General features: G+C 40.8%; 1 protein-coding gene across 1 annotated transcript; it reads left to right on the top strand.

Annotated features, from left to right (window-relative positions):
- Positions 1 to 4305: 4305 nt before the first annotated feature.
- LOC308293666 (uncharacterized protein) lies at positions 4306 to 19482 on the top strand (the record flags this gene model as incomplete). Its single annotated transcript, XM_080736261.1, has 7 exons — positions 4306 to 4585; positions 7015 to 7113; positions 9086 to 9172; positions 9549 to 9722; positions 11633 to 11806; positions 12886 to 12937; positions 19452 to 19482. The coding sequence occupies 7 exons, from the start codon at positions 4306 to 4308 to the stop codon at positions 19480 to 19482; spliced, it is 897 nt and encodes a 298-aa protein (XP_080592387.1).
- Positions 19483 to 21397: the final 1915 nt, after the last annotated feature.

The following is a 21397-nucleotide window of genomic DNA, read 5'->3' on the forward strand; positions in this document are numbered from 1 at the left end:
CATTTCATTTAAGAGTGTGTGTTGTTTAAAACAACACACACTCTTAAATGAAATGATATCAATGCAGAAAATGCAGAAGTGGTTTCTAGAAATTAAATAAAACAACTTGTTTTATTTAATTTCTAGAAACCACTTGTGTATTTTCTGCGGCAGCTGTTTTTATATTAGAATTTTAGAATATTCACTTTAGTTTTAGTTTTTTACTTTGCACATGTATTTTCATGTGTTCCCTTATTTTTTAACTAAATGTGTATCTTCCGTCTCCCTTTGAGAACTGAGAAAGCACTGCTATTATTTTGTTGATTCCCCTGGTATGAACCGTGGGCATTCCTTTACCAAAGTCTGCATCGATCGATACCAAAAAATGTTAATATACCAAGATATGCTATCCTGGTTGGAGCCACGAGAGAGCGACATAGTACACAACAAAGCCTACAAATAGCCTCCTAAGTAGGCGACTAGGCGTTATATCATTACAGCCTACTGCTGCTGCACTAACGTTTTGTCATGTAGGCTATTGTATTCATTGTCATTGCTGACACCATTAGTGCTTGTATAAATCACTAGAGGGTGACACAAGCCAGGGTTCCCCAGTATGTGACTGTGATAAATGGTGAATAAGGATAATTAATCACAGTCTTTTTATTGTTTTATAACTAGGGGAAAGCGGGGTAAACTGAGACACCCTGTGTATCTAGGCAATGGAACACATTTGTGGTCATGTGACCATTATATTTTCAAGCACCTTGAATGTCATGAAGAGAAAGAGACCTGATAGTGCTGTAGAAAACATGCTTTTTTCACAAAAATGTGTTTTGCATGTAAAAGTAAATTATCTTGCTGTCAACATAATCAGCTGTTGTGTCAAAGCAAATTGATGCAGGGAGAACATTTTATATCATACATGTTGATGAACTACCAACTTATAAATCCATGTGATAGATGCTAGCTGAAGATTATACTGACCTGAAGTGATAAAATATATCTCTTTTCCCAAAATGTGGCTGTGGGGTAAAGTGAGACACTATCTAACATTACCCCAACATGATAGACAGGAGCAAGCTGTAAAAACCTGATTAAAGGGTGTACCAACCTTATCTCAGTTGATTCTTATGTATTTTCCCTGTAGAATTCAATTCTGATATAGTTTTGTATTGTGCATAATTAATGGGATAATTAGCATATTTGACTAAATTTGACTAAATATGCTAATTATCTCATTAGTTATGCACAATACAACAATATACTTTGCAGAAATGCATTCTACAGGAGAAATTACATAAGGATCAATTGAGGAAAGATGGTTAAACCCTTCTATAAGTTTTTATAGGGTTTTTGTTTTTTTCTTTCTGCCCATGTGTCACATTATTTGACACATGGGTGGAAATGACAGGACTCTATATTAAAAGAATATCGGCTATGTACATATTTGTATTGTGCATACCTTGTTAACCGGGTTTTTTATGGTAGTTTTAAAGTGAAAAAAGTAAGTGGATCACTTTACCCCGTTGATTTCTCTGGTCTGTCTCAGTTTACCCCGGTCCTGGGGTAAACTGAGACAACAAGACCACTTTTTTTTTTTAAACAATCATATTTTCTCTGCCTTTTGTCTTGAATATGTTCCGATAACTTCCATTGTTAGGAAACATCCCAAATTACTGGGAAATGTGTAAATTATTACTGATATAGGCCTATTTTAGTTCGCCTAGAGGGGAGCAAATGTAAAAAGTGTCTCAGTTTACTCCGCTCTCTCCTAAAACAAAGACTTGCATTCGGACAAACTTGTCTTTAAATAGAAATTAAAGCATTTAATTTGCACAGGTGTTGTGAATGACCTGATGCGGGTGAATGTGAACATTATTTCACTACTACCGATGGAGAAATAACAGATGCCAAAATGTCAATGATTCCCAAATCAGGCCCCATCAAGACAGTTAATGGAAAACAATATTATTGAGCATTGGGACACATTTTATTTCATTTGTAATATGTCATTAATATTATATGTTGTGCTATTCTGGTAGTGTATTCCATAGTGTTTATAACGCATGCTAGGCGCGTGTATCTATTCTGCATCTAGCTTAAGGCAATTAAATTGACCCACATTCATGAGGGGGTCCGCGGCCAAAACACATATCATTTTGGGGGTCCTTAATTGACACGACAGTTTGAGAACCACTGCTGCTAGGCCGATTCTACAAAATATGTCTCCCCAGTTTTATGGGGGTTGCTATATCAGTGGTTCTCAAACGTGGTTGTCAAGGACCCCAAAATGATATGCATTTGACATTTTGACCGCGGACCCCCATCTCAAAATAAGTCCAGAAGCAAAGATGTAAGGGTCTTGCCTCATGCTATAGATGCAGAATAGACACACGCACCCTGGGCCTGGGCATGCCTGCCTCTGATTGGCCTACTAGATCACACTGGGCTTAACAAACGTTGCGCTTCTGTGACGCACGCGGAAGAAAGCTTGTTGTTTTGATCCATAGAGTGTGTTTTGATCGTGTGTTTGGGTCTTATTAATTATGACTCTATGGTTTGGGTCATATGATATCGACCGTCATCTTTCAGCAAGTATATTTCGGCGAAATGGTTCAGTGTTGTATGATAGGCTGTCCCTCTACTTCATACCGACGAGGTGAGAATCAAGAGAGGGCTAAAAGTGATAACGGAATAACGTTTCACCGCATTCCCGCATGGAAGTCCAGCCAGGTGTCGGACATCACGAAGAGACGACGCATGGCTTGGCTGGCTGCGATGCGTCGAGCAGACTACACGTTTGACAAAGCTCCTCACTACGCAAGAGTGTGTTCCCGTCATTTTCATTCTGGTGAGTTTAACCGTTATGTTGTCTTTGTCTGTCTGTCTGTCTGTCTGTCTGTCTGTCTGTCTCCCCCCCCCCCCCTACTGTGTGTTTGTATAATTTTTTTAATTCACCTTTTTCCTCCTGACTATATCTACTGTTGCATAGTACTGTGTTCTATCCGTCTGTCATTCAATGTTATAATAATGAGATACTTCAATTACTTTCCTGTGTAAATAAGCATAGTCCTTTCTAGGATATCCTTTTAGTAGACCTTGTACCAGTGAACTGTACCGTCATGAAACTGTAAATCTGCACCTGCAATCCTGGCTCAATGACAACAGACTCTCAATTCACCTAGGCAAAACTGAATGTATCCTCTTTGGATCTTGTCAGAAACTTAGCCTAGTTGAGAAATTCACAATTAAAGTAGGTGATGCTCTTATTGGGCCCCTCATTGATTACGGAGTCCTTGTCTGGTATCGCGACGCCCCAGCTGCCTTAAAGTTAAAGCTCCAAACAGCCCAGAACAAACTAATTAGGGTTGTGCTTGGTCTCCCTCCTCTGACCCACCTTACCGATCATCACCACGAAAGCGTGGGGTGGCTCAAAGTAGCTGACAGAGTACAGCATCTTGCAATGGGCTTGGTGTACAAGATTCACTACACCTCCAAGATACCCATGTACCTGACAAACTACTTCTTAAAGGTCAAGGATGTTCACGATCACAACACCAGAGGCTATAGCTTGTATTAGCTATAGCTTGTCTGACAGAACCATTTCTACTGTGTGTTCCCAGGTAAACCATCATATGAAATGGTGGTGTCCGATCCAGACTGGACGCCGTCCTTACACCTGGGCCATGGTGAAATCAAGCCTTCGGGGACGGAAAGTTTTGCCAGGCGGGCAAACAGAGAACGGCGAAAGAGAAGCCTCACAGCTGCTCCATCAGTGGAGCAGGCTCCAGTGGATGATGATATTGCACAGCCTGGGGCAGCACTAGGGGTGGGTGATATGGTGATAATTATCGTTGAGACGATACAATGTCTCCATGATATGCCTTTTCAGAGGTATCGTATATATCGTGATACAATTGAGGGAGCCTTGTAAAAAAATCCTGTTTAATAGTTAATACAGAGATTCATTGCAGAATTCAATTTAAACCTGTATTTTGGTTTAAATCAGTAGTTCTCAAACTTTAAAATGTCAAGGTCTCCACTTAACTCTGACAGTATACAAATGAAACCAAATGGACCCGTAAAAATGGGTCCATTTGGTTTCATTTGTATACTGTCAGAGTTACATACAGTACTTGTAAAGTTAAATTTAGACCTCCCAAAATGAACCCAGAGAGTCTAGTTTTGTGAAGTAACTTGCAAAATAACCATACAAACCAATGTGAAAAAGAATCGTGATAAGATTGTGTATCGTGATACAGCTTGGGAAAATATGGTGATATTGTATTTTTCCATATCGCCCACCCCTAGGCAGCACCCGTCATGCCACTAGGAGACGATGGAGAAGAAGCAGCAGGTGGCACCGAGGTGTGCCAGCCTGGTGCCCAGATGCAGGATGCTCAGCCTGGTGCCCAGAGGCAGGATGCTCAGCCTGGTGCCCAGATGCAGGATGCTCAGCCTGGTGCCCAGATGCAGGATGCTCAGACACAGACGGATGGAGATGCGTGTGACACGTGTGTGAAAAGCCGCACCGAAATCAACCGGCTGTATGGCGAGAACAGGGAACTGAGGAATGCACTTACCAAGAGTGCTTCTTACCCCAGTAAGTTTCATACTAATTTACTTTTGAGCGGTGGTCACACCGTCTCCATAGCGTGGCCGTGTGTGTATCTGTGTATGTATGTATGTGGGTGGGTGGGTATGTAGCCTAAGTACCGCTGGGTGACCAGAGAGGTGCTGTGTCTAGTCTGCCCTGAGCATCAACTGCAATACCAGTGGCGGCCTCATGCATGCATGCATGCATGCATGCATGCATGCATGCATGCATGCATGGATGGATGGATGGATTGATGGATGGAGACCAGAGAGGTGCTGTTGAGTCTAGTCTGCCCTGAGCATCAACTGCAATTTATTATTATTATTATTATTATATATTTGTTTTGCTGTTGCGCAGCCTCCACGACCACCGCTCAGTTCACACAGGTGTGATTTTTATTAGTAGGCCTATGTTGTTCTATGATAGTTTTCTTTTTGAGCGGGGGTAGACTGCTCCATAGCATGGCTGTGTGTGTGTGTGTGTGTGTGTCTGTAGCCTGTACTCCTCAGCGTTTTGCCATAGCATTGTGAGTGTGTGTCTGTAGCCTGTACATCCTAGACTTAAATCCTAGTCTGAAGACGTTATGCAAGCACGGTCACCGCTCACTTCACATTGGGTGTGATTTTTTTTAAATACATTTGACAGATTTGAAGACTAAGGGTCGATTCAGACTAATAAGGAGCCTAACATATTTTGGTTCGGCACAGTCCAGACCCAAATATGGCCCTGCGTATTTCAGTTTCTGCCTCACCACAAGTCGAGAAAGAGTAGGAGAGTAGCGGAGAGGAGAGGAGAGCAGGAGAAAAAAGCGCGAACATCCAACATGGATCCATTTGAGGAGAAGTTGGCTGAACTAGTGAGGAAATATAAACAACTACAGTATTTTCTGGACTATAAGGCGCACCTGACTATAAGGCGCACTGTCAATGAATGGTCTATTTTCAAACTGTTTTCATATATAAGGCGCACCTGACTATAAGGCGCACATAATAGACGCTACCGTTGCGTTATGCATCCAACAGATGGAGCTGTGCTAAAGGGAATGTCAATGTCAATGAATGATCCATATATAAGGCGCACTGGACTATAAGGCGCACTGTAGTTTTTTGAGAAAATTAAAGGCTTTTAAGTGCGCCTTATAGTCCGGAAAATACGGGTATATGTATGTCTGCTCAATGAAAGAGGATAGCAACAGACACATTTGCGACAACTCGTGGAGGGAAATTGGTGTGTGTGTGTGTGTGTGTGTGTGTGTGTGTGTGTGTGTGTGTGTGTGTGTGTGTGTGTGTGTGTGTGTGTGTGTGTGTGTGTGTGTGTGTGTGTGTGTGTGTGTGTGTGTGTGTGTGTGTGTGTGTGTGTGTGTGTGTGTGACAGTGTGTGAGAGAGATAGAGAGACACACCCCGTTCTCCCTTCATTTTCTGCCCATCTGGTGCGCACTGACTTCCAGTCAGTCAGCGTGCCGTGCAGCCGCGAGGGCCAGTCAGATATGTATCCGTCCTGCAACGCTCATTTATCGGCCACAGACGCTTTCATGCCATGGACCTCCAATATGTACAAGCGACTTCGGCACTAGCCGTTAAGAAAGTATGAATGGACTCCCCCCGAACCTAAATAATTTCGGGTCGGGGAGTCCTCCCGAACCGAAATAATAATAATTTCGGGTCGGGGAGCTCTCCCGAACCGAAATACTTTCGGGTCGGGGAGCCCTCCCGAACCGAAATAAGTTAGGCTCCTTATTAGACTCTGAATCGACTTTAACTCTCATACTGCCAGATTATTTATTTATTTATTGGGTCTGGTGCCATCAAAAAGCGGCTTATCTTTGCGACGTTATAGTAGATAGACAGACAGACATTTATTTATTTATTTTTATTTTTTTGGGTTGTGCAATAGTGCACTTTGGTCTGCCAGGCAGCAGAGGGCGGCGTCATGCGAGAATGAATGTGAATTTGCCTGTTATGTGTTGAAGAAGAAGAAGACCAGTCACTGGCCACAGAGCCTCAGAGCCAGAGGGAATCAACAAGGAAGTGAATTGTTCTCCGTTGATCTAACGCATAATGGATTTTTTACACCATCACCGCGGAAAATGTGTTTACAGTAGACGGCCGCGCGACCCCCATCAGCTTACAGTCATCAGACGAACGAACCGAACGAGCGCCGTATTGGCGGAGAGGTCTTGCGCAATCGGGCGAACGTGAACGTTCAAAGCGTTGGGAGAGTTAAGCATCGAATGCAACAACTGTACTGACTAGCACCAGGTCGTATTCAAGCGATTACCACTTTACAGTAAATGGTGACACCAGTCTTTGTAAAACACATATTTACACCTCTGTTCACACTGTTTGAGAAGATGAAGGTTGAATGTAAGCTACACGTGACCAATATACAACCCATGTCAGATGATCAAAGCCCTTATTTTATTCTTCCACTCCAGACCAGTCTGTGGAGTCCAGCCTGCAGATGAGTTCTTCTCCATCAGCATCCTTGACCGTTTCTCACCAGGAGGTCATCGGGTTCCTGTTGATTAGAAACCGTAAGTTTCGTGCATGCTTTTGTTCTTATTGACAAATAACATGATTGCAGTCTAAAAATGAAATACCTGAATATCCATAACAAGATTACAGATCTTAATTAGCCAACAACAGTTGGGGGCCCCCGGGCAGTGTTGTTTTTGACAGCACATTTTGGTTTAGTTTTAGTCTTTTGAATAAAATGTCTTTTAGTTTTAGTCATAATTTAGTCACCTGAAAAGTTTGTCTAATTTTAGTCGACTAAATATAAGTTTTTAGGCGACTAAATCTACAGTCAACTAAAATATATTTTGGCAGACGTTGATGACATTGTAATGGCTGATTTTTATACTTGGTTGTGTGCTGAAAATAGCCGATCTACAAGCTCACAACGCGTCGCAGACACCTGAGAGCAACCAAACATAAAATGATTCTCTTCTCCACTAGTCCCTCCCTAACGTTTTAGTCTAGTTTTTTATTTTGTTGAAGGAATTGTCGAAGGAATTGTCAATATATTTAGTCTTAGTTTTAGTCATCACAGCTTACTTTTTATTTTGTTTTTATTTGGTTTTCGTCAGTGAAAAAAAACGCAGTCGACAAACATTTTTCGTCATAGTTTTAGTCGACAAAATCAACACTGCCCCCGGTACCCCTCTGCTCCAGTCCACACCTAACTTGGCACACACACTGTTCAGGGGTCTTTCAAAACATATACATATATTGTGTGTATATACATATAGGAGAGAATGAACAGTCTAATCCAGGGGTGGGCAACATTGATGATGGCGAGGGCCACTCTATTTCCACCTTCACTCCAGAGGGCCACATTGCATATTGCTACGTCCTACTTTTGTCATTCTAGTATCTCATACAAAAGAAGAGAAAATAGCAGATCTATAAGCTCAAAACGCATCGCGCTGCGATGCGTTTTGAGCTTGTAGATCGGAAATTTTTTGCTTCTTTTGAATCGGAATCCTGAATTATTTTTTGTTATTTTTTGAATTAGAATCCTGAAATGTAACATTTTAATTTAATTTCAAATGCATTTAGTTATATACTCACGTTAACTTTATGAACCTAAATACAAATACAAATAACCTAAATAAATCATTAACTCATACAGTGCCGCCGGCCACAAGGGGCGCTAGAGTGCCAGAAATGTCTCCATAGACCTTCGCTCTAGCTTCCGTCGACACTGTCCCAAGTGCCTTGGGATATCACTCCAGCCAATGCTATGGGTGACGATAGGAGGAAGCTAGCTGACACGTAGCCAAAATGCTAACCCATTTAGAAGCCCGATCTAAAGCTATTTCAGTCGCAAAAAACGTTTTCTTTGGGTCTGGGAACACAATCCGGAGAAAATCCTGTCTAAAGATGTGATTTATCATTGGAGTGGGCGGCGCGATGCGGCCGTGTTGCCCGATTACGGGCCGCGGGAAAGGGCTTTCGGTCGGCCGCCTAGATTTTAAATTTAGAGCCAGGCTTGGTGCGGCCTCGGATTATTTTATTAATTTTATTAAAAAAGTGGACTAGTTCGGGATAGGCACACTGGAATACGTCGCGCCGCCTACAGTGAACATTCGGTGAACATTGGGGGGGGTCTAAACTTTATTTTAAACCATTTTCAATGGAATAAATCGTCGGACCATCTAGCGTCTCTCGTTGGCTAGCGCTGGACGAGCCAGGACCACCCACGTTGCTCCAAGCAGCTCGGGGTAAGTAAAATAGCAAATAAAATATTGTATTGGATTGAAATAAAGCCAAACTTGTTCGGGATAGGCACTGTAAGGGTTAAGCTACTATTATAGACTGAGGGAATTAAAGCACATCATGGTTGTAATTGTAACAGCTGAAATCAGTAATATATCAGTATTCGGTATTAACCTGCGGGCCGCATGAAGTGGAGGTGGGGGCCGCATGTGGCCCCCGGGCCGCCAGTTGCCCATGTATGGTCTAATCTCACTTGGAGGTCGTCATTCTATTCCTTCATTGCAGACCAGTCTGTGGAGTCCAGCCTGCAGGTGAAGACCAGTCCAGCAGCAGCCATGACTGTTCCACAGGAACCTGACCACCTGGAGCCTGGTACGTTCCATCCTCATGGGATGCTATTCACTTTATTTATATGTTCTGTGACCGTTTTATTTTCTAAATAGAAATACATTTGACAGGTTTGAAGACTAAGCATCGGAGGCAACAACTGTACTAACTATAAATATGAAAATAGTTGTCCGATACCCAGTGTTGGGAAAGTTAACTTTCTATATGAATTAGTTCAAAGTTCAGTTCACCATTTAAAAAAAAAATCTGTTCATCGTTCATAATTCAGATTTTTTAACTAAAAGTTCATGGTTCCAAAAATGAACTATTTTAGTTATTTTCCCCCCTTTTTTATGTTTAACACTTATGCTGCCAAAGTTTTGCCATAACCGCCAAGGCTTTTTCCCATTTTATTCACCAGATCTTCGGGGGCGCCGTGCACAGGCGTTGCCATCCACGACCGCCGAAAGTGGTAACGTTCACACGGAGAAGAAACAAGACCAGTCTGTGGAGTCCAGCCTGCAGATGAGTTCTCCATCACCATCCTTGACGGTTTCTCACCAGGACGTCATCAGGTTCATGTTGAATAGAAATGGTAAGTTTCTTGCTTGCTTTTGTTCTTATTGACAAATAACATGATTGCAGTCTAAAAATGTAAATCTAGAACCTGATTGAAATGAAATACCCGAATATCCATAAAGAGATTACAGATCATAATTAGCCAACAACAGTTGGAGGCCCCGTCCCCCGGTGGCCACACCAAACTTTGCACAAACACTGTTCAAAATGTATACATAATAGGCTCTATGCATATACGCCATTTTGTTCTACTTCCGGGTGTCTTTCGACTTCCTTCGCAGGTGTTACTGATGATACTAATGAAGGGTCTGTTTGATTTATTGTACAGTGGTTCTTTAATTTCAAGGACCCCCATAACTAAACTCTATACTCTAGTACTCTGGTTCCATTTGTACACTGTCAGAGTTACACACTCTGTATGGGGACATTTGGAACCCACTCAAGGACACTTTGAGACCCACTGAGCACAATATCAGCACCCTGACTCTGTTTGACCAGAATGGAACAGACCCTTCATTAGTGTCATCAGTAACACCTGTGAAGGAAGTCGAAAGATACCCGGAAGTAGAACAAAATGGCGTATATGCATAGAGCCTATTGTGTGTATATACATAAAAACAATCTAGGAGACATTTCTTCTTTTTTTTTTCAATATGTTGCTGTGAGCTATTATCTGTCAAAATAATTTCCTCCAATTTAACATTGAGGTGCCCACAATGTTTAAATATGTGTCAACTGCACACTCTTCCTGCAGCCCTTTGCAAGGTGAAATGCCACTGAATCCGTTATCCTCTCCCACTGTCATTGTTGTCATAATGCTGAGAATGCTGAGAAGCTTTTATTGTGAAGGCGATTGTTTCGATATATATCCCACATCCTGCAAGTTTCCATGTGCAGAAAATAGCAGATCTACAAGCTCACAACATGTCACGGAAAGCGACGCGTTGTGAGCTTGCAGATCTGCTATTTTCGTCATGCCGCACGTTGTACGACGAATTCAAAGTCGGCCTTTACTTGGAACTGGAAGATGTGTGTTACTGTTGGACGAGGAGGAGAAGGAGGCGATGCACTGTGTGCACACAGCACTGCCTGCCGCTAAATAAACATTTACTGTTAAGCCAAGATGCGTTGAATACAAAGATGAGGCGACCGCGGCACGAACGAGCAAAAGAGCGCCGTTCATGAATGCCAGAATGAGCGCGTTCAACAGCCACTTCATCAAGCGGAAATAAAGAACGGTCCGTTCACGTTCGCCCAAAATAGGAACGATTTCGTGAACGATTTTTCATTGAACGCGTTCAGGTACAACCAGGGGCATAGTTCCGCCGATTTACAATGATTCCAATACGGAACTAAAACTTCCTATGATTGACCGCTAGTTGCGCCGTTTCCCCCCCCCCCGGCCGATCGCAAAAAGAATTGTTCTCCATTGGACCCCATTCATTTTCCCCTTTCGTTTTCTACCCTTAATTAACATTTTCATAAATACTTTATGGTTCCTATCGCTAGTTAAAATTTGCCTTTCAATCACGATGATATGCATTTTGTGAAAATAAAGTCCCATTTATGTTAAAATGTATGATAAAGTTGCGGGGGGCTTGGCCAACTAAACTGATACCAGCCGGCTGTGTTCTTCTTCGTGTGCTGTATTTCGGGAGGCTCCAACCACATTCTCTCATGTATCTCTGCGGTTGCACATGACCGTTGCCAGTCAATAGCCTCCTCTGGTCGCATTTCAATCTATGATGGCGACACCCATGCCAAGGACCCAAAATACTTCAGTTGCGCTGCTTAGAAACCAATGGCTTCGCACTGTCCATATATTTTACGGTCTATGGGTACAACACTGCCGATACCGACGTTTAACACTTATGCTGCCAAAGTTTTGCCATAACCGCCAAGACTTTTTCCCATTTTATTTCCCAGATCTTCGGTGGCGCCGTGCACAGGTGTTGCCATCCACGACCGCCGAAAGTGTTAACGTTCACACGGAGAAGAAACAAGACCAGTCTGTGGAGTCCAGCCTGCAGATGAGTTCTCCATCACCATCCTTGACGGTTTCTCACCAGGACGTCATCAGGTTGATGTTGAATAGAAATGGTAAGTTTCATGCTTGATTTTGTTCTTATTGACAAATAACATGACTGCAGTCTAAAAATGTAAATATAGAGCCTGATTAAAATGAAATACCTGAATATCCATAACAAGATAATAGATAATAATAGATAATAATTAGCCAACTACAGTTGGGGGGCCCCGTCCCCCGGTACCCCGTTGCTTACACCAAACTTGGCACAAACACTGTTCAGGGGTCTTTCAAAATGTATACATATATTGTTTGTATATACATTTGTATATATTGTTTGTATATATCAAAACAATCTAGGAGACGGATCCAGCTCCTCACCATGCTCCCCAAAAGATTTTTTTGGAGAAAGTGTGTTTCTCTCTCACTTTGTCTGTACTTGTTTCTCTCTCTGTCCGTCTCGTTTCCTCCATCTGAGCTCTGAGAGCGCCGATGTGGCCACTCGTCGCTCGTTGAAAGACCATACCACGTGGTGGGCATATGATTTCCGCCTTACTTCCCTAGTTCCGTGTAAACAAAGGTTAATTATTTAAAGCGAAAATCCAGGGAATCGATTAATAACTTTGAGACCGATACAGCAACCGATTCGGTTGCTATTATGACCGATCCAGGTAAACTTGCATCGATGCAGTCGCATCGTTAATGTTACTAATTGCTTGTGCCAGCATAGCGTGCAAGTACTTTGTTCGGCTGTGTATGTATGTATGTGTGTCTGCCCGTGTTTACAGTTACAGTTTCAGTTTAGGCATTTTAGCAGACGCTTTTAATCCAAAGCGACTTACAATAAGCAGATAATACATCACTATAATAAATAAGATAACATGTCAGAACACCAATAACAATATAACAAATGCATATGAATATCAATCTAGAAAAAACAATCTAATCAGTAAAAGAAAGTTTCTAAAAACCTAAAAAGAAAAAGAAAATGCTAACTTGCTTGTTTAAGCCCATAGCCCAATCAAGGCAATTACTCGATTTGAGATTAATTGTTAACATCCCTAGTACTAACTAGGGATGCAATAGGAGCATAGGACAAAAAAATCATCTGTTTATTAATTGGTTTATTTACGGCCCTTTGTTCTCTACACAGATTACAAATTGCCAGTGAAGAAACAGACCGACTGTGACAAGTGTGGGAAAAGGTGCTTCACAAGGCAGAGACTCCAAATACACATGAGAACTCATACAGGAGAGAAACATTACGAACCCCACCAATGTGACCAGTGTGGGAAAATGTTTAGCTCGAGCCGTCATTTCAAAAGACACCAGCTGATTCATACAGGGGAGAAACCCTACCGCTGTCACCAGTGTGGGAAACATTTCAGGCAAGGCAGTAATCTAAGAACTCACATGAAAAGTCATTCAGGGGAGAAACCGTACCAATGTGATCAGTGCGGGAAATGTTTCGGTATCATCGGCAACCTGAGAACTCACCTGAGAATTCATACCGGAGAAAAACCCTACCTCTGTAACCTGTGTGGGGAAAGGTTCAGCAGTAGCGCCACTCTCAAAAGTCACCAGAGAAATCATACAGGAGAGAAACGCTATCGCTGTGGAGAGTGTGTGAAAAGTTTCAGGACACGCGGTAAGCTCAAAGCTCACAAGATGATTCATTCAAATGGGAGAAAAAAAACTTCCACTGTCACCAAAGAGAGGAGATGTTCAGCCAACTTTGTCATCTCAAAAGGCTCCATAGAGTTCACACAGGATAGGAACCTTGTGAATTCCCACAGGAAAGAAACGCTACCACTGTGTGGCAAATGATTCATCATCACAGACACTAGATAACTAGTCACTGCAAAAGTCATACAGGAGAATTTCAGTTAGGCAATATTAAAAAAACTCCTGTGATTTTACAATGGAGAACACCGACGTTGGTAATGTGGTGTAGAGTTTAGGATTCTTGAATACTTTAGTTTGGTTCGGATTCACTTCACCTTAGTTCGGTTTACGGGGGATATTTGGTTTAAAAACAAAACAATACTAATACATTTTAACTCAAATGGATGCTATCGGGATATTCCACATTTTGGTGGCAGAGTAGTAGAATAGAAATGTTCCCATGTTGCTTCTACATTTGTGTGGTATACCAGATCATAGTTACTCTCAAACATCCCCTAAACATACCTTAGGACAGTGGTTCTCACACTTTTTTCAAATGTCAAGGACCCCCCAAATTGACACTTATTAACGTGAGGACCCCCATTTGAAAATAGCTCAGGGAATTCCCCATAAGAGAAGATTTTTACAGCTCTAGTGGTAATTCCCACACATTTTAATTTCAAGGACCCCCAGTTTGATGCATTAGGCTACGGACCCCCATTTAATGGCATTATCTCTTGGTCCCCAATTTATATTGTAAAATCAATGTTAATTAACTCTGAGAGTGTATGATGAAGGTCTGAATGTTTTCTCATGCCATTAAAGCTCATTTGAATTGAAATGTAATTGGAAGAATTAGGCTGCCCCTAAGACCACTACTGGTATGTCTATCAAATAACTTATTTGATATTTTTTATTTCAGGCATGTTCTGTTTAAAACTTGTGCTTTTATAAGTTGGTGGCAAATAAATCCGTCTTGATTCTTAATCCTGATTCTTGTCAAAAAACTTTTGCTTTATTTAATTAAAATTAAAAAATGAACAATGCACAAATGTTTTTCCTGGTCTTTACAGGAAAGGCCTACTGTATTTAATTTTGTTTTAAAGCTGATACACCATGAAATTTCACTTTTCCTATTTTAAAACCTTTTTTGGGGTCCCACTAGCACCTTCTATCCTCACAAAGTCCTATTTCTGACCGTTGTGTCTTTCTCTGGTTTTGAGAAGGCGAAGGTTAAAAGTATCCCACGGGTTCTCAAAACAGGCTATCCAGATTTGCTGCCGATGAGAGGGGGGGGGGGGGGGGGGGGGGGTGGCGCAGTTCATGCCAAAGGTGGTACTGCAGCTGAAAATGCTCTGAGAGCCATTCAAAAATGAGAGAGGCTCTATTCTGGAGTGGCAATTTAGCCTCAAACCTTTTGAAAAACGTTTTTGAGACAAACAATATGACATAAATACTTTTTAAATGCATGGTGTATCACCTTTAACAAAGAATATATTTTAGATTGTAAAAATGTTTTCCAAAAATGTGCTATGCGAAAGTTGACCGGCTGGTGGCGCTATAACAGGCCATTGAGGCCAATGTGAGAAGGGTGGCATCTGTTCCTTGACCTAGTGGGAATGAGTGCAAAATTTCACGCACATCGCATGCTGTGTTAATGATTTGAGGCGTTTTTGTCCACTTTATCGCTATATAAAAATGTGCACTTCATAGGCATGTTAGATAAAGGTCCTTAGATTCCGTGTAGAGCGTTCCATGCAAATTGCTCAAATCCCAGGATAAAAACAGCATTTTACAAACTGCTCAAAATGATATAGAGCCCCCCTTTGGCCAATTGGGGTAAGATTGGTTTCAGTGATATTTGGACTAATCCTCTTCAGTATTTTATCATCAACATTTGACTTTGCATGTATGTTTTAGAGGCAGAAGAATAATTTGCATAAAACTGCAATATTCCTTGAATTATTAAAAAAGAATGTTTCAGTTTTAAAAGAAATCCGATCAGACAGATCAGCAGATCCTTTGCCCTGGACCTTTCTCGTTCGTTCATGTTCCTGATTGTTGGTGGAAAGAAGCAGAATGTCCTGTTTCACATAGTAGTCCACTTGCCAGAATCTGAACCCTGGCATATTGAGTACACCAAGGTTTTATGTTAGAAATGTTGAGTATGGGTCCCCAGCATGTAGAAACTGCCGGATGCTAACTTGCATATGTTGAGCAATTTTCATAATTTGCATAATTCGATTTAGCATAATCCCCCATAATAATGGATAATATGTCAAAAACTGATTGGCCGATTTGAACAATATTGGAGTGGTTTTGGGGGTTATTGAGGATGCTGAATCCATTTCTGACATTTTCTAAATTCAGAATGGCCGTTTTAAACCGGAAATGGCCATATACCAACTTAAAGTGGGATGATTTTGATACTTTTTTGTTGATTTTGATTATGAATTAAATTATAAATGTGGTTATTTATATGCTTATACATTATCTGCATTTCAAAAGCCAAATATAGACAATCCATACTAATTATTAGAACACTGACACTACCAGAAATAGTCACTTTATCATTTGGAAAATCAACAAAAAAGTATCAAAATCACCCCACTTTAAGTTGGTATAAGGCCATTTCCGGTTTAAAGTGTCCATTTTGAATTTAGAAAATGGATTCAGCATCCTCAATAACCCCCAAAACGACTCCAATATTGTTCAAATCGGCCGATCAGTTTTTGACATATTATCCATTATTATAGGGGAGGGGATTATGCTAATTAAAGCGAATTATGCAAATTATGAAAATTGCTCAAAATATGCAAGTTAGCATCCGGCAGTTTCTACATGATGGGGACGCTTACTCAACATTTCTAACATAAAACATTGGTGTACTCAATATGTCCGGGTTCACAATAGGACTCTATGGGCTGGCAAGTAGACTATATAGTTATCACTATCATGTCAAAAATGGATACACATCTGTTGTATCTACTGTAGGCATATGTTTTAGGATTCATTCATAATGGCCTGTATGAATGTATTCATCTTAACTGAGCAAAACATCTGCTTAGAACCAAAGAACCTTACTGTTCCCATTCTGCTCCACAAGATGGCAGCATTGCAACATGTATCGATTATGATCATCAATGTTGCTTTTACAATCTCCAAGCAAATCAAATGAACACATGTCATAAACAGTTGAGGTTAAAGTCAGAATTTCACACCACATGGAGAGATAATAGTCATACATTATGCATTAATTCACTGGTCTCTTCCTACACATCATCTACACCAGAGGTTCTCCAACTTCTTTAGCTCAAGTCACCCCTGTAAATAACTTTTACATCCATGGCATCACATTGATACTTTTTAGCATCTTACTTTTATGTTGTATTACATACGTAAACATGTTAGTCTTTCCTTCTGAGATACAGTATGTCACGAGGAAAATTCAAGAGAATATCCTTTTCGATTACAGGACAGATTGAAAATGACTTTATACTTTACTTTTAACTGCTTGAACCCCAGCATCTCTAATCTGGGGGGAACGTTCACGCGGCACGTTCTGGGCTTGTAGATCTGCTATTTTTAGCGGAGAGAGTTTGGTGTAGATCGAAAAAGAAGGCACCAAGAACAGTGCAACTCAAGTCTGTTTTATGAAGTATAGACTAGAGAAGACCTGGGCATTGTGCGGCCCGGGGGCCGTATGCGGCCCTTTGGTTCACGCTGACCGGCCCTTGTAGGGTTAATGGCAAATTACAAAATAAACACATTTTCAAATTTTACCTTGTGCATGGACTAAAGCTGCATTTCTTGTGACCTTCAAGTGGTCTTCGTGGTCTTCAACAGACCAGAAGGTGTCAGCCAGAGAGACTATATTTTATTATAGGACACAGAGCAATGAAGTGCCGAAGCAGGCCGCACTTTGGCACTCGCCCTCTCTCATAAAATGTTTGGCACTTTGGCTTAGTGTTCATTTCGACTATCTTTTTTCACTGATGAAAACGAAATAAAAATGAAATAAAAACCAAGCTATTATGACTAAAACTATGACTATATTGACAATTATACAACAGGTAGTCAGGCTCTCAATGGAAAACAGGCTCTCCAACCGTGCATATAACGAGCACAGATGCACAGTCTCATCAATTAAAGAAATCAGCTGCGTTGGTCACACTATGCTAGGTGGCTAGGCTAGCGGTTTTCATGTGACGTTCAGGGCCATAGTAGTTAATGTGGCATTAAAAAATTACAAATTCCTATCGAATATCTTAATTACAATGAAATAAAGTTGACGTGTTTTTTTTTACAAAAAACAGTTGTATAATCGCCAGCCCTTCCTACGGAACTCGCCTGTCGGCTCGTTCCTGCGGAAAGGCTGTCGTGCAGGATAACCGCGTTAATGCACACCCTCTCATGTAATATTGCTTAATTTAAAAATAAAATGTTGTGGAGGGACTATAGTGGAGAAGAGATCCTGTAGAACTAAAATAGACCTACAAGTCATGTTATGTTTGGTTGCGCCCGGGTGTTGTGCTCTGAAAATAGCCGATCTACAAGCTAACAGTGCGCCGCGCTGCGACACATTGATTGTGCATGTGTAGATCGGCTAATTTCAGCATGCTACAAAGTGTTAAAATCAGACATTACGATGCCATCAAGGTCCGACAAAATACATTTTACAGTAATCGACTAAAACCTCATGACATTTTAGTCGACTAATCTAGACTCAAACTAAAACTTTTCAGATGACTAAAATGTGTCTAAAACCAAATGGAATTTCATTCAAAAGACTGAAACTAAATCAAAATTGTCCAAATCAACACTACTTTGTTTGTCTGTTACCAGTGTGTGAATTCCACCTTCTTGTCTGTTGTCTCATGAAGACCACTTGGCTTTATGGACGGCAGAATAAACTAAGGATTTTGGTGTGCGTAGCTTTTTGCCATTAAGACCTGAGGCTGATTTTCTTCTATCAGTAGTTTTCGTGCCAAGGACCCCCAAATTCATGTATTTGGAACCCAGCATCTGATTTTTTTTCCTTTTTGTCTTTCTTTTTTGCCAGGCAACCCCAGAAGAGAACATTTGTGTTAACAATCTGAAAATGTTTAACATTTAACATTTTTCACCATTTTTTTTTTAAATGTTCCAAAATAGCAGTGGTGACAAAGTAACGCGCTTTGAGCTTGTATATCTGCTATTTTTGAGAAGCCCTGTTTTAAGAGGTGTATTTGCCCTTATCGACGTAGAGAAAGACTTTCTCTAAAAGTATTTTTATATCCCATCTACCATAGCCTAGTAGACAGAACATACCTCACAAAGTCAGACGTCCCTCAAATGAGATTAGGTATTTGTTGCTAAAAATGTGTTTTCAACAGATGTGTTGGCCATGCTCCAAATCCCCCATCCAGTTCTATAATTTTAACCTTATATGGTATTATTCTTCATACTAGCAGCAGCTTAATCCATAAGGTCAGATAATAGTTGAAATAACTGAAAAATAACTCCAAAGTCAATGAGTCTGTAAATCTTGACACTTGAGCCCCTTTTCGACTGCAGCTTTAGCATCATACTACACCACACCACACCACACCACACCACATGAAAACATCTGCATTTCCATTACACAAAAGTACCCCTATCGGTAAGAAACACATTTACCCTTTTAACTGTGATTATAATACAATATAAAATTGTATTACAACTATCGTCATTATTATGCACTATAATGGATTATAACTGTGATTATAATACACTATAAAGTATTAATATATTACTATGATATCTATAATACAGTATAATAGATTTTAACAGTGATTATGACACAATGGAATCTATTATGTATTACAACTATATCCTGGTGGTCTAAATGAAAAGTCAGTGAGTGATCAGTCATTATGAAGTGTTTGGCCCTGTTTGGCCTAGTGTTTGGCCCTGTTTGGCTAAAAAGTGGATACTTTTTAGTACCACTTTCACACCACTCTACTCAGGTCCTTGTAGTGGAAAAACCTGGCACAAGTGGGCAGTGTGGAGTGGTGTGGTGTGGGGCCATGTCAGTGGAGAAGGGGCTTTGGACACATTGGAGTGACAGCTTATCACCAGGCTGGCTGGCCTGTCAACTGTACTTTAAAACTAAAGGACTGTTTTTATTTTTCCTCCCTTCATGTAGATATAATATCTTACATGAGACGATATGGTATCGTCTCTGTCGGGTCACTTGGGTGGAAATCTGATATTGTCCAAAAACTGTGTGTGTGCGCGTGTGTGCGCGCGCGCGTGTGTGTGTGTGTGTGTGTGTGTGTGTGTGTGTGTGTGTGTGTGTGTGTGTGTGTGTGTGTGTGTGTGTGTGTGTGTGTGTGTGTGTGTGTGTGTGTGTGTGTGTGTGTAAATATTGATGATGGTAGTTAAATAATATAGTTTAAATGAGATGCATATTTATGTGACTTTGCCATGTGGTCCTACCGAAAGTGCATCTTGTCAGGAGATGTAGCCGGCCCTTAATGGGTGTTTTATAGGGGTGTAACGATATAGTAACTGTATCGAAATATCGTTTTTAACTTAAAAAATCTAAGTATATCGAAATGAAAACAGCTAAAATTTAATCGTATCTTTAAAATCCTTAAAAACCTGCACTATCCACACCTTTCACACAGATTTCATTTCTTTGCTAAATAGTTACTATTATCGATTTTAAATCATTGAATCGAATCGTATCGCCATGAATGAACCAATATCGTCCATGTATCGTATCGTCAACCATGTATTGTGATATGTATCGAATCGCTATTGAAATGTATCGTTACACCCCTAGTGTTTTAATATTTTCGAATGTGGCTCCCTTTGAAAAAAAAAAAAGTTTGGACACCCCTGAAGTGTGGGGCGTTGATTTCCGCGAACACACCATAGCAATGATTACAATCAGAGAATTAAAGAGCGCTTTGACCTTTTAACCCATTTAGAACGGGTCATTATTTTATGCTTTAGCTATTGAAAAATAGCAGATATACAAGCTCGCAGCGCGGCACCAAGTGCCGCGCTGTGAGCTTGTAGATCTGCTATTTTGGAAAAATCGTGAAAATTTGAATTTTGACCCAATTCTATAGTGTCTTTTGAATCCTTCTAAGATTTTTTGAAAAACCCTATGTTTCCATGTCAGCAATCTGGCCAGCCATCATCAAAGAAAAGGTCCTTTTCACTTAACTGGAGCTCAGTTAGTCTGTTCTTGAGAGACTGCTATGTCAGTGGTTCTCAAACCTTTTCATGTGAAGGACCCCCAAAATGATATTTATTTGGCCACGGACCCCCATCTCAAAATATTTAGTTCCAGGGACCCCCCAGAAGCAAAATTTGAGTTACAAACGTTCGCTTTGAAAATACATATATTCAAAGATTTGCACACATTTTCACGACTTTTTCAAAAATAGCAGATCTACAAGCTCGCAGCGCGGCACTCGGTGCCGCGCTGTGAGCTTGTATATCTGCTATTTTTCACTGTTTAAAGCATTCAATAATTCCTAGGCCTAAATGGGTTAACTGGCAGCACCCATCTATAGAACAAACATAGGAATGTTCTCACTCTACTATCCTGGAATGTCCTGATACCATCTCTTAAAAAAATGACTGAAAAAGACAGGAGTGATCATCATCCATCTATGACAGTGGTCCTCAACCTTTTCAGGCCGCGACCCCCAAAAGAATCATATTTTAACCCTGACGAGCTCTAAGAGTTGAGGCATTACATTTTGTATAACACACACTTCTATTGTGAAAATAGCAGATCTACATGCTCACAACGGCTCGCGTTGCGAGGCGTTGTAAGCTTGTTGATCGGCTATTTTTTTGTTACATTTGGTAAATGTGTGTGTTTTGTTCAGAGCACACACCTGACAAAAGACCATTCATATTAAATATTGACAAGAGTAAAATAAAATTGTTTAAATGCGATGCACATTTATGTGACTTTGTTATGGTCCGACCGTAGGAAATACCTTGAGCCTTGAGTA

Source organism: Nannobrachium achirus, assembly GCF_963921795.1.
Source record: "Nannobrachium achirus genome assembly, chromosome: 11".
NCBI lineage: Eukaryota > Metazoa > Chordata > Actinopteri > Myctophiformes > Myctophidae > Nannobrachium > Nannobrachium achirus.